This window comes from Pezoporus occidentalis, unplaced genomic scaffold (genome assembly GCF_034315485.1).
Source record: "Pezoporus occidentalis ecotype Australia unplaced genomic scaffold, CSIRO_AGI_Poc_V1 ctg124, whole genome shotgun sequence".
In the NCBI taxonomy this organism is placed as follows: Eukaryota; Metazoa; Chordata; class Aves; order Psittaciformes; family Psittacidae; genus Pezoporus; species Pezoporus occidentalis.
In genome coordinates this window covers 1735010-1762795 of record NW_026913038.1, presented here as the reverse complement: position 1 = coordinate 1762795, position 27786 = coordinate 1735010, and the positions used below count along the sequence as shown (strand labels likewise).

The window sequence follows — 27786 nt, the reverse complement described above, 5'->3', positions numbered from 1 at the left end:
TGTCTGCAATTATTCATCTCAATGTGCACGTATCTGAGCAAGGGGAAGCAAACGTCTCTTAAAAGACATCTATAAAAAGGTTAGACTCCTGACTGTTGTGTAAGTTTGTCTATAAACAATAAATTCTGATGGCATAATCGGTCATATTACAGAAAAGGATATGCTCAGAGAGGCCGTTAAAGAGCCAATTAGGTTCTGTATAAGTGACAACAGTTCAGTCAGTTGAATGAGCGGATTTATTCAGTTCAGTCTCTTTCTGTGAGTCATCAGCTTCCAGATCCGGTGCCACAGTCTCTTGTCGTGTTGTTTTCTGCAAAATCAAACCCAAAAATGTGATTTACTTGGGATCTCAAAAAAATAACTGTCTGGCTTCTGTAACTGTCTCAGCTTTTCAGTGTGCATCAAGTTGAATTTCAATTTCAAACCTTGCAACTGTTGTTCTTGCTCTAGTAAGACCTTGTTATGTGTTCAAGAAGAGGTGTGGGAAGCTCAGATCAATAGCAATTTTTAGAGAACAATACATTCTCAATTAATCTTGCATCTGTTAGGACATGGTTCCTTATGAATCAAAAGCTACAAGGACAATTTGGGCATCATTGATTCGATGGCTTTCTTCCTTGGCAGTCTCTTGGCAGGTATCTATAGAACAAGTCCCTAGTTCTGCTTCCAGACCAGCAGATCTTGTAGCAGCTGCACCTGGAAAGCCTCCAGCTTCTCACTTTTGATGATCTTTGGCAGGCTGCCTCTCCCAGGAATTTTTCAGTCATGCTGGATTATCAAGCTCATCCATGGTGGTTTTATTTTTGCCAAGTTTTCTTTCTTTGCTCATGTCTATGCTGTGGCATTCGCAGAGCTGCATCAGAAGGAAGTTTTCTGGATGTGGGGCTTTCTGATCTCTGCTATATATAATCCTGGATTTGGGGAATACTTCTCTTTTTTTTTGGGAAGGGTCAGACAAAATAAGAACAGTCTCTCTGGCTCTGTGGAAACAAGAGATTACCTTCTCTGTGCAGGCTGTGCCTGAGAAAATGCAGACGTGACGAATGAGCACAGTGGCTCCTGTCTCCCCTGACTGATCAGTCCTGCAGGGAATCAGTTGCCCATGCCAGATTACAGGTGGTCATTCACAAGAAGACAATATTTCAAATAGTGCCCACCAATGCTCTCTCCAAGCATAGCAATTACCTGGGCTGGCTCACTAGCCTCCTGCGTGAATTGGGCTGTTTTATAGAGACTCTTTGACCTCCAAGATGTTCTGAACGCATGTATGAAAGACGATTGTCAGCCAGCAGAGGCCCAGTAGCTGTGCTAACCTCTTTGACCCTAACCCAAAATGCTGCTGATCTGCTGTGGGACTCTTTTTCCTTGGGTAGATCCTTTGTGAGCTTTGAGAATACCTGCCTTCGCTCATGGAGTCTGCATGAAGTCTCACAGGCTCCTTCTGCCAGATTCATCAGCTCTGCCAGCCCTTGGGGAACATATGACAAGACTCCGTGGTGATGGTGCCATCTATTTCTGTATGGTATCCATGGCCCCTCTTCCCTTTGGTGTGGAACATTCCTTTGCGTGATTATCCCTGTGTTTGGAGATATTCGCACTCTGGATAAATAGCAGCATGTGCTGATGTTCTAGATCAGATGTTGGTTTTGGTAGAAAGAGGGAGCTGTGTTTGGACATTGGCTGGAACCCAGCCACTGTCCTGTCCTGTTCTCCATTAACTACGGCAGAGAACGCTTGTCTCAGGACCAGGCATGGCCTGAGGGATGCCTTGCTATGGAGAAGATCATCGAATCATAGAATTGTTTGGGTTGGAAGGTACCTTAAAGCTCATCTAGTTCCAACCTCCTGCCATGGGCAGGGACACCTTCCACTAGAGCAGGTTGCTCCAAGCCCCTGTGTCCAACCTGGCCTTGAACACTGCCAGGGATGGGGCAGCCACAGCTTCTCTGGGCACCCTGTGCCAGTGCCTCAGCACCCTTGTAGTGAAGATGGTGCTGGCAGTCTCACATGAGGGTGGCAGTGCCCTCCTCACGCCATTGGCAATCCGAGTGAAGCAGGGCCACGTGGGAGTATCACAACAGCACCCTCCTGTCCCCAGGGGCTCTGCTGTGGTACTGAGGGACTCCATTTCCCAGAGGGGAGAACACGGTATGAGTGTGCTCTGCTGTACCTTCTCCTCAGAAATCAGGTTTGTCTGAATCCAGGCTCCTCACAGCCTGGTGAAAGCTCTTCTTCCTGCAGAGGCCTCCCTCCTGTGTGTCAGGAACTACACGTCTGGCACAAGCCCCATTGTGTCTGTTGTTCAAGTCTCCACTTCCAGCAGGTTTGTTCTAATGAGCTGAAAGACAGAGCAGAGCTGAAACAGATTATGAGCTGAAGTCGGAGACTAATAAGGTAGGGTGTGATATTAATTTCGGCAGCAGCAGCCTTGGCTAGAGCCAAGGGTGGCACTTCCAACATCTAATTGGCTTTTAAAAATAAATTAGTCTGGTTTTCATCTGTGTATTTCCCATGCAGGACGTGTGGTGTTTGGCTGTGCCCTATTGTTAGGTGGTCCCAACTGCTACTGAGCAGTAAAACTACCCAGACCTTTTGACTTTGCAGCCTGCACTGTTAGCTATGGAGATGTTTTTCTGTAGCCTTTCCTTCCATGAGTCAGTGGAAGCTGATTTCTGTGGTTTATGATGTGGATTGGAGGGAGCAGGATGTGGGAGGCTGGCTACTGGCTTCCATTTACAGGCTTTTAGAAGCAAGTGGAGCTCTGTCTGTTTCTACTGGCAGCGTCAGGTTCTCTTAAGTATGTGCAAAAGCATTTTTAAAATGGGAATTTGATTTCCTGCTGTCTGGTGAAACCAAGCAGGGTAAAAAAACCCAAGGAAGAATAGTGGCTGCCTTCCATTAAACGTGCAGGGGACTTTGGAAACCTGTCTTTTTCTTCATCTGTGTACAATGCTGACAGTGGAATTGCTCATTGGAGAGCATCATAAATTAAACTGCAGAGCCTGATACACAGGAAGAGAATTTGGGTTCCTTCTGGCCATTATGCTTTAAACTGATGGCAGAGGAGGGGAGACGCTCTCCAGGCTGGCACTGAGCAGAGGTGCACAGCCCCTACCTCGCCTCCGCTTAGAATAATTAGTTTCCCCTGGAAGTTGTGTGTTGGAGATGACCTTGTAACTAAGAGTATTGGCTGCAGTTTGGGAATATTTTAATTGATTAAGATTATTTTTGGACTAGTGATCTTATTAGAAAGGCAGTTGGTTGAGTGCCCCCCTGAGTTCCTATTATCCTTGTAGAGAGATGAGCATTAAAAAGGTTGGGTCAGAAGGAGCAAGCCCTGTTGTCTTGTCTGAGTTTTCTAGGCCCCTTCTGTTTCTTCCATCCATGCCTGCATTTATGCAGAGCACTCTGGGGCCTGCGGGGCTCTCTCCCAGCAGAGGTACAAACAGCCATAAATCCTAATTAAAAGGTATGTTTTATTTTCTGGGTTTAAAAATAAAGAAGATTTAAGAATTCTTGGAATTGAGATGTGTGTGTATATTTTGGTCCATCAGGATTAATTGGATTTGCTTCAGCGCTTCACTGTGCTGGAGCTGTTCGGTAGAACGCTGCTGAGCAATTTAAACATCTTTCTCAAATGTATGAGGTTCATACAGCACGTGTTCTGCAATCATTTTGCTCCTGCCGCTGCTGGAAATGTGGACGTTCTTCAGGACCCAGCACTGAGGCACGGCCTTGGCTGTGTGGTGAAGCTGGGCAGCCTGCCTGCCACCAGGCACACCGTTCTCCTCCAAAGCCGTGGAGGTGTTTGAGCCCCATCTTGTCCTGTGGTGCATATTGTAACCGTGTGTCTCTGTGCACACAGCAGACACTGGCAGCTGTGGAAAGTTTGGTGTGCTCTTAAATCACATCCGTGCCCTGGAAGAGAGCTGCAGATGAGAGTGTCAGGGTTGACCTTCTGGCAAGTGTAAGAGTGATGAGGGGAAGATTGATGTCCAGAGAGAAGAGCTGGGGATTTACAGAGCCTAGGATTAAGTTGCCCCTGTCTTAAACTGCAGTAGGTTTAGCACTGTTAGTCAGGGCTTTGGGGGACAGCAGGAGAGCTGTTGCTGAACTCTCTCCAGCATATAATCCTAGCATGATCCTGGTGCAGCCCCACAGACCATTCCGCACTCCCTTAGGTGTGGACTGCCACTGCAGGGCAGTTTGGAATAGGAAAATCTGTGCCTTATGGAAAATGTGCAGGGCCCCGGGGGAGAGAGGATTTCTCCTGCTGTGTGTGAGCATCCATCTTCTATCAAGAGAGAATCTGGCTGTGAGGCAGCCTTTTGGAGACACAGCAGATTTTAGACACAGGGTACCAAAACCAGGCTGGGTGAGGAAGAGAAGGATTCAGTCAGAGGAAAAGCCCTTAGGTGCATGCATGAATATGTGTGTGTGGACTTGACAAGCACGATTGCTGCTTTGTGAGCTGATTCTTAAATTGGTGGAAGTGAGGAATGGTGTAGGTATTGGGGCATGTAGAAGCTGTAATGTATTAGGCTTTCAGGAAACTGCTTGATAGTATGTCTTGCAAAATCTTAGTTGGATAAATAATTCAATTTGGTCTAGATAGTAACATTGTTGGATTGAAATCCTGCTAAAAGACTGTGAGCAAAGGCTGGTGATGAACAGAAGAGAAGCTTGTTTCAGGGAGGTGTAAAGCTGAGGCCAAGAGGGTCAATATTAGGTCTGTGTGTCTTTTAACATCCTCATTAATGATCTGTAAGAGGGAGCAAGTGGTGTACATACATTAATAAAATCTACAGGTAACGTTAAACTGGAGATGGCTGGAACAAAACTCAGCATAGAGGTACAGTCTAAAGGACTTCACAGGTTCAGAAACACAGGCAATGGGCAGCAGAAATTGATGACACGTGATAATAAGCAGTGTATCTGCTTGCACTAAAGTAGCCCCAGCCACATGCCCCATCTGGAAGCCCTGTCCTGGCACAGGAGGTGGCATGAGGGACAAGCATGTGGCTGGTTTGCAGGAGTCTCACGGAGAGCAAAACCAGTTCAGATGGAGATGCATGAAGCCCCGTCCTGGCCACACACTGGTCTCTGCCTGAAACGCTGAGTTTGATTCTAATCCTACGTGATACAGAGAGTCACATTGGAAGAGGTCCAGTGCCAGCCCTTGGTAATGTGTATGCCCTCACTTAAGCTGTTAGGACAGCAACTTGCATAAATGTCTGTCATTTCAGCTTGTGACCATTCTTGTGGCAGTCCATGTGCTTAAAGCAGCAGGCACTGAGGTTGTTCATGGGGGTATTTTTCCAGCAGGCCTTGAGACTTCAGGTTCCCGGAGTACTCAGGCTTCAAAAATTAAACACTTGCTGTAAATACAATGAGCGAATAGCAGGAGGAATAAATACAGCTGGCTGTCCTGCCCTCAGCGTCCTCCAAAATGGCTAGGATTCTAGTTTTGGTCACCTGAAATTGTCCGGGCAGAGTACTAGAAGCTACATGGCAGGGAGCAGTTACAGCTTAGAGGTGTGTGATGTTTGGATATAAAAAGGTTTTGCTTTTCTGTTTTGAGTGCTGACAAATACCAATGTTTTAGCAAGGCCAAATGAATTCTCTCTAAAATCATGGGCAGCAGGTGCAGTGCATGGTGGTGACTGGCATGAAGTCTATTGTCTCTCCTACTTCTCTGTTTATGTCAGTCTGTAACTCTTTTTGCTCATTATGCTTATCACACAGCTTTTAATAGTTACAGAATGTGCTTGAATTATGTTTGAAATTCAAATTTCACACAAATAGAGGCTTGTTCTTGAACCAGTGTTTGTGTCTGAGTCGTGGCGGAGAGGGAGCTGGTAGTATTTCTTACATGCTGTATGCACTCACCATGGTTTTTTCCATTACAGCAGGAGTCAAAGGAGGAGAGTGCATTGCAAAAGAAGAGAACAAAACAGCAGCTGGAGAGAACGAAGTTTGCTGCTAAAAGAAAAATCGCACGTAGGTCTTGAGTGTGGGGCTGGGGAAGTAGAGTGGTGCTGAGCAGCTTCTGCTGTTCGTGTTAGAGATTATTTCCTTTGCAGAAAGGCTGTGATGTGGTGGGGGAAGCACAGATCCTGGAGAAGACCCTTCTCAGGGGTGAAGTTTGCCTTTCTGAGTAGACACTGTCACTTGTTTTCTCCCCAGGCACAGACTGGTGCACTTCCAAAATAAGTGTGTGAGGGTGTTGGTTCCTCACCGGGTTTCAAACTCGGTTGAAGATGATCTGAAAGCACTGTCAGTCACAAACTGCCTTCCTGTTCAGGCCCCTCTGCTGCTGTCTCCCTGAAACATCACGATGCTCTGACCTGGCAGTCGCAGCTCAGGGAAGATCTGAGTCGCAGTTGACAGTTCTCTGAAATCATGGGCTCGTAGGCAGCCGGAGGAGCCAGCAGCATTGGGCAACACAAGGAAGGGTGTTAAGAACAAGAGATTTGCTTTATGTCATATTGCTGTTATATAAAGTGTTGGTGCACCCACATCAACAGTGCTGTGTGCAGTTCTGGTCTCTCCATCTCAAGGACGCGGTGGTACTCCAGAGAACGGCAGCCCGTGCCATAAATGGGATGGAGCAGCTGCTTTATGAGGAGAGACTGGAAAGCCTGGGGCTGCTCTGTTAAGAGAGGAAGGTGGGATCAAAGTTCGCATCAGGAAGGCAATGCCTCAGCTGAACACAGATCTGGTGTTTACCAGCTCCTACAGCCAGGGTGCAGTCAGTGGAAATAGCGGGAGATAGGTAGGTTTGAAATGGGTGAAGGAAAGTAATGCTTCACACAGCATGTAGTGAACTCCTGGAAGTTTTTGTCATAAGAGGTTGTGAAGAGGTCAGCATCAGCAACTTTAATAAGGGCTTAAATGCATTCATGGACAATAGCTCTATAAATAGATGCCAAAGGGATCAGGCTGGGCTGTTCTGCTCGTATTCTGCAAGCAGCATTTCTGAATGCTGGGGTTGTACAAGCAGAAGGGACCACTGAGCCAGGCCTGTACAGCACCACTTGTTACAGCAGTCGGGCAGCTGGACACCACTCTATCCCAATGGATCCTTGCTCATGTTCTTGCACTCCACAAGGCAGCCATCCACCTAGCATGTTAAATTCAGAACGTTTTAAAATGGGAGAGGTGTTGTCTCCTGCAAAACCCAAAGCAATCACTGAACAAAATGGAGCACACCAGCCAGTGCTCCACAAACAGCAGCAGTTGGGCTTGTCAGTCCTCACAGGGCCTGTGTGAATTAAATTGTTTTTAATAGAGGCCTAAGGCCATAGCAGGAAACAGCCTGGCTCTTTGTGGGAGTTGAAACCCACTGTGCGTGTCCTGGGTTGAAGAAGTAAGATAGCAAAGGCAGAGATGGGGAGAGATTGAGTCCTTTAGTTTGTTTTCTTCTTTTTCTCCCCAAAGAAACAGAATGCCAAATAAACACTGAACCCCCCCTTAGAGATGCTGTTAAAATGTGACCAAACATATGGTGCTAAGAACAGGGAGTTGCTGAAGTTGGATGTCCTCATCGCATCATTGAGTGTGCTGATGCTGTGTTGAAGGTGTTTGGTGTGCTCCAGAAAACCCACAGGAAACAGGGACAGCTCTCCAGCCATTGTGTAATGAGGAGTTTTGCTGCATTTCTAGAATTTGAAATTATTGGTAATAGTTTTTCTCTTCCTGGGGCAAAAACTGCCTTTTTTCTTGGGGGTGTGTGTGTCTCCTCAAAGCGGAGGAGTTTGGGGGCGTCTGGTGCCACTCGGTCGGAGGGAGGTCTTTTGTTTAAGTGCTTGTGATGGTGGGTCTATTCTCTCGTTTATTGGAAGCTATAATTAGACTTTTGGTGTTTGCTTTTAGGCAAATTAAGATTTGAAGTGGTAATTATTTTTCCCAATGTCTTTAAATAAATTCTTTGAATTGCAAGGCAAATTGGTCTTTTGTAAAGATCTGGAGCTTCTGGGTAGAGCACGATCTTTCTCCTCAAAACTGGAACATTTCAGCTACTCGTAGGCTCTGGTTATAAAGCGTATCCTCCCTTTTTTGCTTTGTTGTGGTTTTATTCATTTTAACCTAAAGCCATAACTTAAATATATCTGTGATGTTTCATCCTGACAGGATAAATGGAAATACAAACCCTAAAGAAGTCTCTCTTTCTTTTTCCGGAGGAAGCCAGAGCGTTAAAGCACATTTGAATGTTTTTATTGTAATTGCACTTTGGATATGTGGAAATACTGAGATCTTGCATCTCTGTTATCTTTGACTAAATCTCTTACTAGTAAGTGCTAGAACTCCAACTAGTAGGGTTTTGCATCTAATTCACTTTGCAAACGTCAAGCTGGAACATAAATCGCTTAGCAAATTGCCATATTAGCATTTAAAAAGGCTCTGAAATGGTTTAATTTGTTTAGGGCTGCAGTAGCTTTGGAACACTTCTCCCTGACCCCTCCTTCCCATCTGTGGGTCTCTTGGATGCCCTGGTCCCGGGAGAGGCGCTGGGATTTCCTGCTGCTTTGGCATGGACGTGTGGAGAGTGGATTTTGGAGTGTGAGATGCAGAATTCCCAGCCGGAGGTGTTGGCGTTTCCCTACCCAGCAGCGGGAGTGATGTGTTGAGCATAATGGAGCGTGTCTGTGCAGATGGAGAGGGGTCGTTCCTCCCAAGGGCTGCGGAGCCCCGGCCCCGCGGCGTGCCCCGGGAGCGCTCCAGTGCTCTGTTTGCACACACTGGTCGGTCGGGGGTAACGCAGCGCTCTGGGTTTCTAATCATAGTAAATTATGGCCAGTGCAATCAACATCAGGTTTAATAAAATACATGGTGCTGAGAAAGGATCAGATGTGGAGCACAAAATCCCATCGGCTCCACAGCACTCAGCTTAAAGCAGGTCAGGTCTCCTGGAAGGCATGAGCAGCGCTGCTCTTTGCTCTCCCCACCGTAATGCCAGGTGGATTTAAACTCGAGATTTCCCCATCTCGGGAGCACCTACTCAACTGGAACATGCACTAAGTGCATCTTGTTTGTCACTGGTTTCTTTGCCAGAGGCAGCATTTGTCTGGCACATTCCCTGTCTCCAGAGGGGAAATTGCTGTGCCAGGGAGGGAGAAGAAAACAAAATGTACAGTAGTAACTCGCCAAAAAAATGTTTCTTTTTATTAAGCTTCATGGATGTTGATAGTCTGAACTGATGAACACTCAGCCCCCTGTTTTCATTTAGGCACGTGGAAAGTCTTGTGTTGTGGGGCACTGATCACGTGAATCTGTTTTCTTGCACATGGCAGAGTTTGAAGGGTCTCGCATGATTGCTGTGATGGTTTGGGCAGGGAAACAAATCGGCTGAATGCTGGGGAGGTGTTTGGCATAGTGGAATCACTGTGTATTACTGCTGTTCTTGGGGAGAGAAGCCTTCTTCTTACACTGAACTGTCGTGTGCTTTCCATTAAAGGATGCTGCTTTTTTTCTGCCCTGGTCCCTCCTGGCTGTAACATCACAGAATGACTTTGTCCAAGGACAAAAGAGCCCCACGAGCCCTGAGTGCACTGCATTCTGCCTTCACTTCAATCTCTTTCTTTAAAAATGAAGAAATTAACCCCCCACACCAAAACCCCAACCTACAGCTAAGTGCTGATTTAGTAGGACACATAAAGGAATCGGAACAGTCCAAAAATGCTTCAAATCCTGCTTGGTTGGGGGAGAACCAGCCTGCCATTAGCAAAGAGTTGGGGGAAGGGCAAAGCAGAGCCTGCTGCTGTGTTGATGCACCTCAATGCAGTAGTGCCGTGGTGCACAGGCTGTGCTCAGACCAGTGGATCCCAGGCTGCTTCAAGGGAGGCTGTGGTGCTGTGTTTCGGGAGCAGCTGGTAGGAAGAGGATGGGTTAGAAAATGGGAGCCTGCAACTTCGGAATGTATCTTTATCCAGGGAAATGTCTGTGCCTGAAATGGGCTGCAACGGAGGCATGTTTTGTGCTTGGGCGGCCTTCCTGTTCAAATCATGTGTCTTAAAGATCTTGTGGCCCATCAGCAGCAAGCCTCTTGCTTCATGCATGAGATGGTGCGTGCAGGATTCTGCCTGAAGGAGGGAGCGGGTTCTGAAGGAAATCTGTCAATTTGTCTCAAGTGAGAAGATGTATTTTTCAGCTCCTGAGAGTGCTGTTGAGTTGTTTTCCAAGCTGCACTCCATTCTGCAGGCATTATATATTTTAAGCATAGTGGAAGTGTTGGGTTGAATCTGAGTAAATAAGTGTTTTCCAAAGTAACTAACTGCTTTGTTTCTAAATAGCCAGTCTCAGCTTCTGGTTTGCTCTTGACTGTTTCAGAAAGATTTTTCTGCTGAAATAGCAGTTACAAATGTAGGAAACCTGTTCCCCATGCATGACTGACTTAGTGATGCAGTGGAGTGGTGATGTGAGCAGAAGGGGGATGTATGCATGTGAAAGATCCACCATAATACCACCGAACAAGGAACATTATCCTCCACTGAGCTTTCCACCTGCGGCTCGGGGTGAACAGCGTGCAGCTCTTTCTCTCTCGGGTAGGTCTCCTGTGGTATTGCAGGTATCTGTGTGTCAGAAGGCAGCGAGATGTGCTTTTTGGCTGCTGAAAAAAGTGTATTAAAGAATATGTGTTCTTCAGCCTGCCTTGCTGCTGAGCCTACCTGATGGAAAAAAGAGCACACTTTGGAAATCTGTCCTTTTCCTCTCCTTGAACACATGTTCTGCAGCTGTAGAATGCATTATTTGATGAGGACAAATAAAATATTCCATTGCAGTTAATATAACCAGGGAGTCAGAGCTTAGATTGATGTAGATACCCTAGCTGAAGTTCTTGACTTGGGTTATCTTTTTCATTTAGTGTTGCCTGCTCTGGTTTTGGTGACACCTTTTCAGGAGAGCTGAGGTTTAGATGTTTTGCTCTGGGGAGGTGGAACCCTTGGACATTTCTCCCAGCACGCTGGGTATATGTTGGCTGTTTGCATACACCTGCAGCTGTGAATTGACATTTTCCTATTCTTCTGCTGTAGAGATGACTGAAGAGGAACAGTTTGCACTGGCCCTGAAAATGAGTGAGCAAGAAGCCAGACAAGTGAACTGTCAGGAAGAGGAAGAGGAGGAGCTCTTGAGGAAGGCCATTGCTGAGAGCCTTAGTGTAAGTGCGCTTCTGTGAAGAGGCTTACTAGGGTTCTTCAGCTTCTGCTTTGTGTGCTTGTTTTGCCACACTGCACAAAACAAGGTTTCGGTGGGGGCCTAGCTATTTCTAGCATGAGCTGGAACTGCAGTAGTTGCAGAGTAGATGCTTTGTAGCATTCCTAGTGAGTGTAGCATATAAAGTTGAGCCTCAGCTGTACCCTATTTTGGGGTACAGGGTTTTGATCAGGATACGGGGTCTGCAGTCCAGCCTTTGGTGTGCTTTGCTGATAGAGTACATGCCTTTTGGAGAATCAACCTTTTGTTTTTCAGAGCTGTCAGTCCTCGGACTACTCTGAAGCAACCCCTCAGTTGTGTGCAGAAGGCCAAAGCCAGCCCACCAAGAAGGAAGGCTCTGAGATCCTGGGAGGTCTGGCACTGTGCCCTGACACCCCTCGCTCCGAGTGCAGCTCCCACTCACAGAGCACCAGAGCTGATGGGAATGGACAGATGGATGTCGCCCGGAGCCCCCTGGTAGTGTTGAAGAGGTTAAGCCAGGAAATTGTTGAAAGCTCACTAGTATCCAGCATAATCGTGTCTCCGGGGAAGGACCAGCCTGTGACAAGGTCAAGTGAAAAGCTTTCCTCACCAGCAAAAAGTGATTCTAGTAACACGTTACCCAGCACTCTCGGAGAGGACCTCATCTCTCTGAGTCCCACCTTTGGGAGGGTGACTTCAGGCTCCCGGCAACTGACACCTCGGAGACTGTTCATGAGCTCTTCCAGCTCTTCTGGAACAACAGGCCAGGAACCAAAAGAGCAGCCCCTGCCCTGCACTGGCCATTCTGTGGGAGAAGCTAGTGCTGGGAGCTCAGCCACGCTCTCGAAGAGTGGGACTGCAGAACAGTGTGGCAGCCCCAGGGGGAGCAATGGGGGAACAGGTACCAAACACAGCTCACAGCCCAGGCATGCCCCCAAAGTCTGTGTTTCCGCAGAGCAAGCAGAGCAGAATGAGGTGCCTGACAGTACCCCTGAGCTTTGTGTACTGAATGCAGCAGAGGAGAAGCACAAACAGGAGGAGGCGAGAGACACAGTGCACTACTACTGGGGCATCCCCTTCTGCCCCAAAGGGGTGGACCCCAACCAGTACACCAAAGTCATCTTGTGTCAGCTGGAGGTTTACCAGAAGAGCCTGAAGCAGGCTCAGAGGCAGCTACTGCATAAGAAGGAGTTTGGTAACCCAGTTGTGCCCAGTCCTTCCTTGAGCAGAAATGAGCTTGGGAAAGAAGAGCACATAAGCAGGGAGAATGGGGTTGCTGATGGTACAGAAGATGGAAATCCAGATGGGCAGAAGGAGTCTGAGAACATGACCTGGCTTCTGCCTTCAAAGAGGAGGGAGGGAGAGAGTCCAGGGCACAGCATGGAAGAAGAGACCTCCACTTCCGATGATGAACCAACCACCAGCTACTGCCAGGTAGGAGCTTCACACTGAGCAGATGTTGAACATTCCTGCACTTCTGTCCGTTTCAGGCTTCGGTCCCTTCTGCAAAGCAGGCACTGCTGTTTAATGCTCCCCTTAAACGTAGGGACTTCCTCCCCTAGCCACACAGCTTACTGTGAAAGAGAGAGGGGAAGTGTAGAGGCTGATGTCTGGCTCACAAATGGCAGGGGCCATCATGCAGCGTGGCAGGTGTCCATTAATGCACCTCTGACAAAGACTTGCAGCTGAGTTGTCCCTCTCCAAAGGGTGAAGCCTGGCAGTGTGTCAGGGAGGGTAGGAAGCACAGAGATGATGCTGACCACCACCAGTTCTGGCAAAACAGCTTATAAACCCATGGCCGTGTGTTTTCCTTCACAGACAGAAACGTGCCTTTTGTCCTTGCGGTGCAGCTCTTCCTTTTTGCACCTACATGCTCATCTGCGTCCGTCTGTGCTTCAGCCTTGTGAGAGCTCTTTTACCTCGTGGCCCTGCAGTTGTGGCCAGCAAGGCTCTGCCTGCTCACAGGCATCTTCTGCCTGCCCCGGGTGAGATGTCACCGCAGCCGTGCTCATCGTCCTTGTGGGGTTGGGCACCTTCTCCTCGGCTTGCTTGTTGGAGCTGCTAGACGCTAGGTGTCAGCCTCTGTCTCCATCAGGGCTCTTGTTGGAGCGGAAGGCAGCTTTCTGTCACTGCTAAGTTTAAACAGATTGCTAGTCAGATGAAGTATTTATTACTGCTGTATTTTAGGTTTGTGTCAGCCTTTTCCAACCCTCATTTTTCATAATGACTTCACTCTCGGATCATTGTATAACTTTATTTTCTCTGTGACTGAAGCCTCAGCTCTGTTGTTCCTGTTTTCAAGTGTATTTGATCATTTACCCTGGTGTTAGAAAGATACTTAACTTGTTTTGTGATATTTATATTCTGTCTTGTAATATTGAGCACTTAGGAAAAACGTCATGTCTGCATTTTCTGGTTGCAGAAAAAGAGCAGAGCAGCCTGTGCTGAAATGTGACTTTTCGTGACAGTGCTTTGGCTTGGGTTTAGCAGACAGATTTAAGCAAGCCTTAGAGGTGACCTGCAGAGGAAAAAAACTGACTTGTGCCTTTTTTCATTTATTTAGGATAAATACAAAAGACCTGAAAGGTTCTTCAGGCAAACTGCTTTCTTTAATTCTTTGGCTTTTCCTGTGGAAATGGGAGGTGTTATTAATCTGGAAGATTGGGGTGACTGCAGGTCTGTGGAGGTGTATGCTAAAGCCCTTGGAGAGCTGCAGCAGCTGGGAAGGGCATGAACTCTTAATCAGTATTGAAAATTGTGGGGTGTTTTATTTTTATATTATCCGTTTAATGCTAATATCTAATTAATACTTGGGGAGAAAAGAGGGTTTAGTGGCACTGAGTGGGAACTTGTAATGCACTCATCCTGACCACAAGAGCTCAAAGAGCTGTAATGTGTATGTAGGTGCAGCCTTTCTGGTATTTTTAAGGTGAAAAAATCAGGAAGGGGGAAGGGAAGCAGACTTCAACATTCGAACCCCTGCCCAAACCCCTTGCCAGTCTTCTATTTACTTGAGAGGAAATAATTTTCAAATGCCCTTTCATCTGCCTTATCACACCCAGCTTGAGCGGTTGCTCCTTTCTCTCGCCCCTCTGTGCAGTCGCACACCGAGGCCAGTGCAGGTGATTTACTTGCAGGATCGATATGTTTGATGTTTGCTTGTGCCTCGTCTCCATTTTTTTTTTTCCTTCTATCAAATACAATTCCACTGGCAGTGACAAAGGAGGGGCTCGGAGCAGTCGTGTCCCCGCTGTGCTGCATCGCTTGCAGACCCTGTCTCCTGTGCTGCCCTGGGGCTCCCCAGTGCCCCTGGGGCTGCTTTGCTGACGGGGCTGGTGATTTTAGGCTGGGGATTCAAAGCCGTCCTTGAAAAAGCCTTGTGCTGTGTCTTGTACCAGTGAAGTGGAGGTGCAAGGGATGTGCTTGAAGGGGGCTGCCTGTACCTCTGCTTTGAAACCATCACCTGGAGTGGGCAGAGACCTTCCACCCTGGCAGTGCCCAACTGCTGTGACAGGGATGTCTGCACAGAGCCAATGCTCTTGTCAGGAGACCCGATAGCCTGGGAACCTGCACTAACAAACCTCAGTGCTAATAGAAGAAATTATTTCATAGCCTTTCAAATTAAGTTAGCGGACACTTGGTCTTTAAAAGATTCGGAGGGAAAAGACTCTGTTCTGGAGAGTTAGTCTGATGACCTGAATTAGTGTATTCATGTCATGTCTTATATGTAGCAGGAAAACCAGAAGCGTGGTCCAGTATTCATGACCAGAGCAGAGGTATTAAAATATGCACAGTTCAGGAAAAAAAGAGAAATAAAAATAAAAGAGGAGGTGTGGTATTTTATGTTAATGATGAGGTAGGTTGTGAAGAAGTGCAGAACAGTGTAGATAAAACAGAATATTTGGGGGCTTAGAGTCACTTTAGGGAAATCTGACAGGAGGCTTTGTTTTGGGGCTTGCTGGGGAAGCGCATCAGCCATACAGGAGTGGAGCTGATTGAAGTTGAAACCTGTGGTAGAAATCAAACTCGGAGAGTTTAATAGACTCGAGGAAGGGGGAGGAAAACCCCTTGAGTTGCTTTGAGAACTAGCATGAGAAATTGCAGGCCTGACAGCAAGGACTGCTAATAAACTGTTGTAATTCCATCTGATTAGAGGATGGCAAGTGTAACTTGTACGCTGGAGAAGAAGAAAGGGAACTGGGTAATGACTGGCATGTTAGCCTGACCTCGGCACTGCATAAGGCTTTTGAACAAATTTTAAAGGAAAGAATAAGTCGTGGAGCTAAATGAAAAATGGGATAAATGCACAGGGATTTACTAGCTGTAGACTGTGCAGGTTAATCTGTTCCCTCTCTTTGATGGGACAGCTGATTCCCAGTCAAGAAAAATGCCACAGATGTTATCGACACAAAATTTCAGAGAAGCACTTCTCATGCTCAGACATGGGCTGCACCAGTTGATCAGGTCACCCTGCTCAGGCAAATACATTTTAAACTGGAGGAGGTGAGGGCTGCTGGGGAGCTGAGGGAGTGTGAGGGAACACTACAATCCATTGGTTGCCTAGCTCAGTACAAATGGAGATGGAGAAGAACTGTGGCTGCTGCTTACAGATGCATCAGGATAGGCGCTAGGAACAGGCAGAGGGTGTGGAAGGTACTGGGCAACATTGGCCTGAATGGATGGACATGGAATGTCCAGGAACATGTCTAGACAGCAGGGCAACAAAAAGTACTGCCAGGCGTTATCTCAGGGAGCTGTGGGAACACCTTACCAAAAGGAGTGATGGAGGAGAAGAGCTGCCTGGTTCAGGATGGATACTTGGCCATTTACAGAAAAAAAGTACATGACAGACTGGGTTTGATGTCAGGGACAGAGCCTGATGACCCAGCAGATCCTGGTTAGCCCTGTACGTTGTTTGAGTAACACCAGAATGTTCCTTTCCAGGCCTCCCAGGCGCTCCCTGCAGACGATGCTCGTGAGGAAGGGGAACCCATGCAAGTTGCACAGAGGTGAGGACAGTGATTTCAGCACGTGGGGCTTACGGGCTCACTCTGGTGATGGGGACCCTGCCACTCTCCCTGCAATGTTTTGGGGTGCAGTCTCACTGGGACTCACTGCAGGGCTTGCTGGAAAAGCTCTCTGCTGTAGGGTATTCCTGGAAATTCATGAATCTGGAGCAGTATGGGAGAAAGGTGGGACACAACTGGGGAGAAGAGATCAGTTACCCTTATTACTTTATAAAACATGCAAGGTGCATTCTCGTACAAGTAGGAGGACTTGATCCTTGCCCTCTGAATCTAGTGTGACATGGTGCCCTAAAGCTGTGGAGACGGGGAGGTGAGCTGAAGGTGAGTTATAGCGATGCCATCACGTGGTCTGCCTGAGAAGGCACATAGGCAGCACGGTGGAGGGTTTACTGGATTTCTGTGTGTATTTTTATGTTCTTGCCTTACTGCTGAAGAGGAAAGAAGGGAGGAGGAAGCCAGACGGCACTGCCTATCAGCCAAAGATAGAGTGCAGTGCTCCAGAAAAGCCACTTCAGCAGATGACAGGTGTGGGACAAGTCAACATGATTTTCTTCAGATTTAAGCCTACTCCTCTTTTCCGTTTTTTCCTTCTCCTTCCTGTGGGATGCAATTCTGCAGCGAAGGCTGTGGGAAAAGAAGGGCAAATGGGAGAAGATTCAAGGAGCAAGTTACAAGAGAGGCCAGATACTGTCATGGTTTTAATTTACTGGGTTTTATAATTTAAACCTGCTTTGGAACAGAACTGCCAGCTCTCCTCTGATCTAACAGCGTTTGGCCTGAGCAGTTAATATCAATATGCAGAGTATGAAAATCCTTGCTTGCACCAATCTAACAAGCTTAAAGCTCTCCTTGGGGAGCAGGAGGGGCCTGGTACTGCCATTGCTGTACTTCTCATTGGATGATGAGTCTGTGACAGCCGGGGTCCGAGCTCGTGTGCTTGCGTGGAAGGCACTGAAATGTGTGCTCTGCAGCGCTGCCCTCTCCTTAAGGCAGAAGAGCCCAGGGCTGTATATGGCAAGAGAGGGAGCTCTTCCATTTGATGTGGCTGGTGGGGTTAGTTCGGGACATTCCCAAGCTTCCAGGAGCTCCCGGCTGCCCCTCTTGGGGCCTGAGCACAGCTGGGTGCTGCAGCCCCTCTGTCAGCAGCTGGCACATCTGCAGCAAGGCAAGGAATGGCTGCAGCCTTTGCAGTTTTGTGCACATTAAGTGTTGCCATCTGGCTCCTGGTAATTTGCCAGCACAGCCCTCTCTCGGGTGAGGCTGAGGCACCCCAACCAGCTGCCCTCAGCAGCACTTCACAGCAGCACACGGCTCGGAGCTGTCTGGAGGTAGTGAAGCAGTTTAGGAAGCGGAGCAGTGGGAAGAAGCTGCTTTGCTTTCTGTGGGCTGCTCTGCCTGATTGTTTTACACTTTGTGTGGAGCAGGGTACATTGGGGTTTTAATAAATGATTATAGGCTTTGTTACCAGGAGATAGTTGGTGTAGCAAGAAATGTGGTTTGACTTCAAATTGATTAGCCCATTTTATAAATGTCATAGCAAGTTGTTTTGTGTGACTTCTTCTGAAGTGAGCCCTGATGTTAGACACGGAGTAAAACACACTCAGCCTGGATTCATAACAAATGCTCTGAGATGCTTTATTTAGAGAGAAAAGCCACTTGAGATTTCCTATCGGAATTTTGTTATTTATCATAAATCAGCAGTGGCTGTTCTCTGCTCTCCAGGGCCTGTGGTTGAGCTTAATAAATTTTCTGTTTGTCAGTATGGGGATTCATGTTTTTAAAGTGTGTTCTTGCATACTTGATCAGACTCATCAGAGAGCCACGCGAGGCGTGGCGTGTGTCAGCATGGGTGCCAGACTTACTCAGCAGTGCCTGCTTGTTCCAGAAAGACATTGAGCAGTGTTGGGAGGGAGAGAAGAAAAGGAGGAATCTGAAGGTTAAAACAAGAGGAGCGGTACCCAGTGCTGCCCAGAGGAACCGCCACACTAATGCTGTTAGGGCTTTGCTGCAGGGAAGCCCTGCCTTTTGTTGCGTCTGTGATGCTTCTGGCTGCTGTGCGCAGTGATAAGGGAGAAAATTAGCAGTGTGAGGAGGGAGAGGGTAGGGTGGGATAAAGCAACTCTGTGTCTTTTCTCTCTGGGGATTTCCTTCCCTAGATAGAAAGAAGCACATTGCTGATACCTGCACAGCTCCAAAATCTTCCAAGAGTAGAAAGAATCGAGAGTTGCACAGTTGTGAGCAGGTATTTTTGCACCCTTGACATGCGATAGTGGCCCTTTGTGCCTTTTTGTCAAGGGCTTCTAGAAGATAAAAATGTTCCCTTCAGGTATTTTGCTTAGGACAGCTTTTTCTACCCATATTTTGCTGTTAGCCTGGTCTGACTGTCCTATTTCTGGCTATCAGATATTGACTGCTTGGAAATTATGGCATCATCTGCTGTCCTGAGCTGCGTGAGGCAGGCTGGTGTGGCTGTCACAGCTACTGGATTGGAGACTGATATTGTATTTATATTTTGAATAGCATCCCTGTGTTGACTCCACTTGGCAGTAAAAGGAGCCCAGATACTGCCACAGAAAACTCTGCAGAAGAAGAGATCTCTGTCTGCCCAGGTAAGAGGCGCTTGAAAAGGCTCTGAACTTTGCACTGAAAGTTCCACACTTTTGAAATTCAGAGAAAAGAAGAAAAACTTCAGTTTACTCCAACAGAGATTTATTTTCCCAGTCTCGTTTGTCAGGGGTGAAATTATTCAGGTAATGTAATTTGATTTCCTGGTTTTGGACCCATTTCCTCAAAGATGGTTCTGTGACCAGAGATTGCTGGGGACTTGCTGCTGAAGGGACACCAGGATGTAAATGGATACGGAGGGATCACTCAAACCAAGGTGTCAGGAATGGTCTCTTCAGTGCAATCAAGATTTTCAGTGTCAAAACATGTAAAGTGTGAGAGCTGAAATAATTTTTTTGTCTTAAATTACTACATTAATGAAACGTGTTTGGGACCAACGAGTTTTTCTTCCTTGCTCTGCCCTACCATGTTTGAGGTTTTCCAGTTCAGGGTTTTCAGTGAGGACATTCATGAAGAGCCCATTCCTGTTCCCGAGCAGCTGGAGAGAGAGGGGTAGTGGTGGTGCTTGGAGGCAGATTTTGTTGCTAAGGAAGACGTGGAGGTCTAAAGGAGGTGTGACTGCGAGGCAGGCTGCAGAAGGGAAGCTCTGTTTGTCTCGATGCGAGAGCTCTATTCTTGCTTTGTCTCTGTCCCAGCAAGTATCCCACACAATTTCCCTGTGTCTAGTCTCACTCCCCATGAAGCCGCGAAGCTGAGGTGGCTTTGTCCTCACACCAGCATGCTGTGACTTTAACCCCTCATCTAGCTGTGTCGTTGCACACTGTCTGATAACATTGGTGGCAAGTCTAAAAAAGACATTTTGAAGCTGTGAAAGCGCTGTAAAGAAGTGGGCTGAGTTACATCCACAGGTGAGGAGGTGGTCTGGGGGCTGCAAACCTGCGCTGACCTGGAGGTGTTTTTCTGCAGAGACCCAGACGAGTCCACAGGAAGCTCTTGAGGTGGAGGGAGAAGAGCTCTGCTCAGGCCCTGGAGCTGCACCTATGCAGGTAAAAGGCATAGAAGCTGGGGAGGGGTCCTGTTTCCAGTCTGGCCTTCTAGACCTTGATTCAGCAGAGCTGTGCTGGTGTTTCCCCTTGGGCAGCTGGGAGCTTGGATTTTTGCTGTTAGGATCCTGACAAACAGTTGCCTCTTCACTTTTTCTCCACTGCTTTGTAATTCCAGTCCCTTTTGGCTGGGGTCTGTTTGCAGCTGCTTCTGGAGCCTTTCAGTCTTGTAGCTGGAGAGAGTTGTTATAAATCCCAGCTTGTTCTTTTATACCACATACACTGCTGTGCTGGAGGATGCCATCCGTGGGGGTGGCAGTGCTGGTGCTTGCCCATGCGCAGAAATAATAGTGCTGTGATGGACAGCGATGCAAAGGGTCCCCAGGAGCTGTGAGGGGAGTCCTACAACACCTCAGTCACTTGTGTTGGGATGTGCTTTTCCCTGTTACCATCATCTGAACTTGGGTTTTCTCCACGCACCATTTCAAAGAGGCTGATAAAGGAGAGGTTCACGCAGAGACTGGGCTGGGATAAAGACAACATTGAAGTGCTGAGGGCTGGTGGTGGTTTGCAGTCCAGGCAGAATGACCTGAGCCCTGGACTGTTATTTTCTGTGCAGGAACAGTTCACAGGGAGCCCTGGCAGGGCCATCCTCATACCTCAGATGCAGATGTGCACTGTGTGGCTCCTTTCCCTGTTGTCACACCTGCACAGCAATTGCTTCGCAGCTGCCGCTGTGCCGATGTCTGACTTTAGTTCCTGCTTCTGATAAAACTCCCTTTGTCTATTAATTTAGAGAGCGATATCAAAGGGGTTGCCAAGTACTCCTCTGGCAGGGTACATGAATACAGAGTCGTACAGCTCTCAACAAGAGGACTCATTTGTGGAAAGCTCATTCTGGGAGTCTGCAGCTTGTACAGTGCGTCTGCAGTGCTGATGTCTCATAGTTGTGGGCCTCTTAATAAACCAGCTTCTGCTCTCATGTGCCTTTCATTCTGCAGGTATCTCCAAGCACTGTTTAGTCAATTAGAGACTGCAGCAGTGAGAGGCAGTGGGTCTGTGCAGAGCTGGGCAGCCACAGAAGCATGCTCATGACCATTTGGCTATGGCCAGGACGCTGCCCTGTGCCTTGTGCTTTGCAGAGGGTGCCTGGGTCTCACACCCCTGACTCAACAGTAGAAGGTGATCAGCACAGTGTTGGGAGTGGTGCAGTGGGGCTTCCTAGGGATTGTTTGACAGCATTATCGTTGGCAGAAGGTATCATTCCAGAGCCTGCGGCCCTCCAGGAAGACAGCAGAAACAGCTACAGTGCATCAGCAGTTAGCATGGAGTGAGCACAGACTGCAGGGACTGACTTCTTCCTAGCAGATGCTGAGCCAGGACACAGTAGTCTTCTTGTTGAGCTCAGCCTCTAGCATTGCTCTTGGCTCACTGTTGGCTAGAAGTGCTATGTGTTGTAAGCAATTTCTTCTGCTGAAGAGGAGAGGCAACAGTCTCAGCCTCTGACAGGGGTGGTTGGTTCTGCAGTTGAGGTTTTCCAGACTGTTACAGCACTGTTTTGTACAAGCAGTTTTGGGACCATGGTGTCTTTTGTTACCGAATGTTGCATTTCCATTTAAAATTAGTAATTTACCACCAAATGTAGGCGGGCAGGGTGTGCAGAATCAGAGATCTCCAAAGATTGCTTTAGAAATGGCAGCTAGAAGGAGCAGTGCCTGCTGCTTTTCCCATCATGTTTTTTCTGTGTGTTGTCTGACGAGGATAATGCAGGTTTGATCTGATCATTCATATATGACACATCTTGTTTTTTATGACTCCTCTGTGTGACGCCCCACAGTGAGGACTTTGCAAGATGTAGGGACACTGAGATGTGAGAGGAAGGTATGAGTGCTAATGCTGTGAGAGATGTACTTCAGCAGCCTGTGTTCAGCTGGGGGAACTCATGTGGCAGCTCCTCTGCAGAAATCCAGGGCAAAGAGCCTCCCTGGAAATGAGAGAGGTGTTCCTGGAGCTCGGTGCTGTGGCCTTTCAGCCAGTGTCTGGAAGAAAGGCATTTTGTGGGTTGGATTTTTATTTTGAGGCCCAGTCCTGCAATTCTTTGCATAGCTGGTCTGAGTCAACAAACCACCTTCCTTCCCTTTAAGACATAAAAATCAGGATCAGACCCTCATTTGGAAAGGCAAGTAATAAACTGAGTAATGTGACAAAGCACTCTGGTGGCACCGAGCATCTTGGCTGACCCCAATTACTGCTTCCCTGAAATTATACCATTGGAGGGAAGCAGACAGCAGTTTTGCTGCACACTGTCTACATGTCACTGCTTAGCCCTAACAGAAAACTCTCCTGTATTATTCTCCTATAGATTTCTTCTATGTGGTTAATATTTAAATAACTTTAAAATCACTGCAGGGAGGGAAAGGTTCTTTCTTAAATGTGGAGAAGTCTTGTAGCATGCCTGACTAGGCAGAGATCTAGTTATGAGTGAGATGGCAGCAGTCTGCTGCACCTTGGGAGCATTGGCAGTGTAGGGAGCAGGCTGTATCTCTGCGGGTGGGTAGTGAAGCACCTCTGCAGCTGTGTAACCAGTGCAGAAAGAGAGGGTATTGGTGAGTGGTAACAGCACCCAGAGAGCAAACATGGGCTGTCACTTTGCCCTGATGAAAAGGTACTGCTAGTAATTCTTTGTGACATGGGTTTTTAATAGTGTTGCCTCTCTCCTTGATGTGTGCCCCCTCTGATGACTGCTCCAGCCACCTCCTCTAGAGAGGAGGAGCTTCCCAGTGATCTCCCCAGACTCCCTAAGAGCACATCCTTTCATCCTGGGGGAAGCTGTGTTTCCAGACAGTGCTGCCTGTGTAGCGTGGATCATGTCCAGAAACTGATGAGCACAACTCAGGTGTTGAACTCTTGCCTTGCCCCATGAATTTTCCATCAGTTTCGCTTCTGAGCTTTCCTGATTAATGGAAGCTTTGCCATTTTTCTGTGGTAGTACAGGTGATGGTTGCCTTAAATGGTGTGCATGGCTGTGCAGGGAGGCTTCACTATGATTCAGAAGGACATACTGCCTTTGGAAGAAGAATTAGTTATTAGTGCTGCACACTTTACTCAGCCAGTGGTGTTATTTCTGACCAGTGTATGATGAGGGAAGAATAAAACTTTCCAAGAAAAACTGAGTCTGTGGGAGGGTGACTCCCAGACAGCATGGAGCTCTGCAGCTGGGGAAAAGAAAGAGAAATGGCACAATTAACTGTCTGCCTAATTATTTCTTCTTTAGGCTGGTGGAGATGAAGACACTGACAAGGCGGTGGCTGAGCGCAGTCCTACCACTGCTGACCATGTGTTGTGCCCCATGTGCGATCAAGGCTTTCCCTCTGCAGAGATCGAGCCGCATGCCATGTACTGCAACGGTGTCATGGGACAGGAGGCTGGCAAGGACAGCCCAGGTCTGCCAAGAGAGTTGCTCTTTGTGTTCGTCCACTTCCCTGTTACTTGCAGCCCGATGCTGCAGTCTTGTGCCTCTCGGGATGTTTGGTGCATGGCCTGGCATGGAGGGAGGTTGTTCACTCTGGCTTGTTCCATCTCCAGGCTGGCCAGGAGAGTGTTAAAAGAGGTTCTTGTGTTTCCAGTGTCTCCTGCACAGGGACATCTTCTCTCTGGTTGACTTCATAATTCATGACATTATTAGTCCCTTGGAAAGTGTACAAACAGAATATAACCACAGGTTCCAGCCCTGGATGCTTCAGGCAGTAGGATAGATGTCATAGGACATATCTATTGTCTGTTCTGTTGAGGACCTGCAGAGAATCTGCCAGTGGTAGAAAATGGCAGCTCCTGAGCCACATGGGTGAGCATCCTCCAGGGTTCTTGAGAAAGGAGAGTGTTTTGTGCCACTCCAAGCACGGCTGTGCTCTGCAGCGAGTCTGGCATTTGTATGTGCAAAAATGTCTTGTTCAGCTGCAAGAGATTGCAGAAAAGTTTCCCTCTTGTTCCTCTAAAATTGCAGAATGATAGCTATCGATCTGGGAGCTTGGATTTTTCTCCTTCATGTGAAGTGAGGCATAGAAGCACAGTCAGAATGCCTATATTAATCCTCTTCAGTCTTCTCTGTATCAGTTTTCCATAGCCAACCTTTGTAGAGCTTAAGTGAACAAACAACACCGGTTGGTTATCAGCATACTCAGTAAGTTATGTTTTAGCTGCTGCTTGAAATGTAAAGTCTGTGTTAGCACAATGTCACGTAATATCGAAGTAATAGCTTGTAATAAGATTAACTTTTTAGGTTGTGAATATATAATTTTCAGTTACACACTGGGTTATTAAATGCAACCTTAATCTGTGATGTTTAAGCAATTTGAGCAAATCAGAGTTAGTACAAGAGCTGTAACTTCTGCTTTCCTCTAGGAGGAAGAAGTTTGACCATGTAATCTTAATGCAGAGTTGATGTAGTTTTAAAATACGAGGTTCCTGTTATACTAAATCTGTTGGGATATGACATAGGTCCTGTCAAGATAACAGGAGCCAGAGCTGTGGCTGATATTGCTTGGTGCTTAGTTTTGGTGGGGAGTTCTCTCTGCAGGCACAAACCAGCTGCTAATGCAAGTGTTCAGCTCCAGCAGATCACAAATTATCACAGTTCCTCTCCCATCCTCAACACTGATAAAGGTTTTATCTGTGCTAGAAAATGGAGCTGAATTTTTAGTGTGCCTTTTAGCAGGAATGTCTTTGGCCCTGTGATAATCGGGTCCCTGGTGTGGTTGGACTGTGAGTATATCCATTGATCCTGGGGAATCCTCACTGTGATCAGGAAAAGGCTTTGAATTCTGTGGCAGTGTGAGGAAATTTGTTCTTTCCTTTGGTGCTGGTGTTCCACAGGACAGAGTTCAAGGCTGGCCTTTCCACTCTGCTTCCAGACTGGTCTCCTTGGGGATGTTTGTAAGGGTAGTTAATTTGGAATTGCTACTCTGCTGTTCTGGTTTGTACAGAGCAGTCTACCCATAAGAAAACCAGGCTGAACTAAAAGAGATTTTGGTCTGCAGCAATGGCTCTAAGCAGAGTGATGGTCTGGGGACAAAATCACAGTAATTTGGGTTTTCTATTGCCAGTTATTCTAGTTTTTTCTCTGTAGACACCAGGCTTTATTAGCCATAACAGTCTGTGATGCCAGTGCTGTTTGCACTAAGGCTGTCTGCAGGACAATTGGCTTCCTGGACCTGGAGCAGGATGTAATGTGGGTCACAATCCTGCCTAGCTTGTGGGGCACCTGGCTCCAGTTCCAAGTGCCTGTACAAAGGCAACAGTCACGCAAAGAGGTCTCAGCTGATGGGCTGGTCAGTGGGGTTTGAGTTCAATAGGCAGGGTTGATGTTCAGCTCTGTGCAGAGGCCAGAGAGTAGCTTGGCACAGCTGTGCAGGTACAAAAGGACTCTGCTTCCAGTGCTGTTACCTTGGCATCCATCACTAGCACAAAATCCGTAGGAAAATCTAATGCATGGGGAGAAAAAAAGAGGTGGGAGAGTTGTCTTCTGAAGCAAATGCCAGCGCCTGTGTGGGTCCAGAAGCTGTTCTCTGCTGCTGCAGCACTGCGTGCTCTTGGCTGACTGCTGGTGTCTTGAGAGCACAGCAACAGCCTTGTGTGAGAGAAGAATCAAAGTTCTGCCCTCTAAGCCATGTCCTGATCTGTTAAGAAAACACGGCTTCAGTTTGTCTTTGGTGCACTGAGTCAGGGGTGCCTGGTCTGTCTTTGGACTTACTAATTGGATTTATTCCTGATGTCTCTAGAACTGCAGATTATGCAGTCCTGCAGACTACAGCTGTCAGTGGGCTTCGTTTTATGGTTACAAAAGGATGGGTCCTTGCTGGTTTTACTTCTCTTCATCCTTCTTGTAATCATGCACCAAAGTCTTTCAGTGTTACCTATCAGGAGGCCAGCTCAGCCTGGCTGATATTTAAGGACAGGTTTTCAAATGAGGTAGCTGGGCAAGATTAGGAGCTGTTTCCCTCACATATGTACATGGTTGCCCTGGCCAGATGCCCAGAGCACCACATACCTGGGCAGGATGAAAATCTGCTCATGAATTTCCATTTTCCTGTGGTCTGAGTAAACAACAAAGAGGAGCCTGCTGTTGCTGTTGTACCAGGCTAGGGGAGGTTCGGGTCACAGGTTTCCAGCTCAGTGACTGGTGCTAATTCCAAGTGAAGGAGTGGAGCCATGGAAGCACTGTGCCAGCTCACTCTTCCTGCATGCACTTACTGAAGAGTTTGCTTGTGTGACATGGGAGTGCTGGAGTCACTGCATCTGCTGCTGTTGCCAAGCAGGAGTCTGCTGGTCTCAGTCTGGAAGTGAGTCTTGGCTGATACTGAGTACAGCAAATGGTCTTGAGCTTTGTGACATGCTCTGTTCCTCTTGCCCTTCATCTACGTGCTCGAACCTCTTAGTTCCCAAGTGATCCCAGGAAAATGAGCATTTGGTATATCCCTTCCTCCCAAAGCCTCAAGTGCAACCTGATGTCAGTCTTCATCAGCAGCACTGGTGCTGTTGAAAAGCTCCTGACATCAATAGAAGTGGCACTGACGCAGCAGAAAGAGTAACAGAAGGGATGCAGAAGAAAGCTTCATCACTTCTGAGAAGGGACAAGATGCCGGTGGGCCTGTCTGTGGTAGAATCCTGCACAGAAAGTGGAACGGCTGGTGGTGACAGTGAGGAGGAGCCTGGTGGGTCAGCCAAAAGTGCCAAGCCAGGGAGCAGGTTGTTCTTGAGCTACAGAGTGTGTTTGACCCAGCAAAGAGCATTGCACCTGGGAGAGTTACAAGGCTTCTGTCACACAGTGGGTCAGCACCGCTCTGTGGTGGGGATTTTCCCCATGGCATGTCTTCTCCAGTGTTCTGAAGACTCTTCCTGCAGGTGAGCACCATGTTTTGTGAGGGGTTGTGCCTCACCAGCCAGCCCTGTTCTCTCTCCCATGCCTCTGCTTCCAGCAGCACAGCTGGGGGGCTTCCCATTGGTAGATGCAAAGCTGGGCCCAGATATCTCTGATGGGGCCATTATGTCAGATGTGTTCACTCCTTTTGGAAGGAGCTAGAACTGATTAGCACCTGAGCTGGTTCATGAGGCTCCCGAGGCAGTGTTAAACGAACATTAACAAGTGCACGCTGATTTGGAGAACGGCTCTCACCACGCTGTCAAACACACATATGAGTTGGGCTGCTGGGAGGCTGGAGTGGCCTGGGGGGTGGCTGCTGTTATCAGTCCTCCATGTCAGGCTGCCACTTCGAATCTGGGCCAGGCCAAGTCAAAGAGAAATGTCCGCCTCAGTGCCTGCGAGAAATGAGCTGTTGGTATTGGTCATCGCCTACAAGACAATACCAACGTTCAAGGAAACCCTCGAGCTTTGTTCTTCAGCGTGGATGTCTCTCATCAGCCCCAACAGCTCCTGAGCATCTTGCAGTGCGTTTGCTCGTTGTGGCTGCAGATCAGTGATTGCTCCTAAAGGATAGGCCATGTTGTATCAGCATCATGGATAGATATTAGGATTGTCTAACTCTAGAAGTGAGGTTTTCCTAAAACTCTGAAGGATCTCCTTTGTTCTCTGCAAAATCTTGTGTGTCCCTTTATGACAGATAATTTGCCAACAATAAGAGGTTTGTCGTGCTTATACCTTCAGTTCAGACCTTTCTCCTAATGAGAGTATGGGAAGCAATGTTACTGGGCTGTAAAATAGCTCCCTGCATTGTCCCCTTAGCCAGTTTGCCCAAGAGTACTTACTGTGGCAGCTGTTTTGGAGCTGGAGTTCTGAACATCCCTGGCGAGGCAGGCTAAGCTATCTGATATGTTCCCTGAGGAGCTTTGCTGGTGGCATGTCAACAGGAATATGCTGAGAGGAATTCAACTGAAAGAGACAACACTCTGGCATGCTCCCTGCAGATGCCTGAAGAGCAGGTTTGGGAAGGCTGCTGGGGCTTGCTGAAGGAACAAATTGT

At 47.6% G+C, this 27786-nt stretch overlaps 1 protein-coding gene across 8 annotated transcripts in view; it reads left to right on the top strand.

The window, feature by feature from the left end:
• Positions 1 to 27786, top strand: part of UIMC1 (ubiquitin interaction motif containing 1) — a 38512-nt gene that overhangs the window by 5595 nt on the left and 5131 nt on the right. For 7 of the 8 annotated variants that reach the window (XR_009962566.1, XM_062607593.1, XM_062607590.1 and 4 more), the window contains exons 3-9: positions 5910 to 6000; positions 11034 to 11158; positions 11470 to 12609; positions 16120 to 16184; positions 18723 to 18811; positions 19734 to 19813; positions 23085 to 23253. Coding sequence is in view for 7 of the 8 variants with exons in the window: in XM_062607593.1 (XP_062463577.1) it covers positions 5910 to 6000; positions 11034 to 11158; positions 11470 to 12609; positions 16120 to 16184; positions 18723 to 18811; positions 19734 to 19813; positions 23085 to 23253 (1759 nt within the window). In the remaining variant the exon portion in view is untranslated. The remainder of the gene's footprint in view (positions 1 to 5909; positions 6001 to 11033; positions 11159 to 11469; positions 12610 to 16119; positions 16185 to 18722; positions 18812 to 19733; positions 19814 to 23084; positions 23254 to 27786) is intronic. The other variant, XM_062607595.1, reaches the window with a different exon arrangement.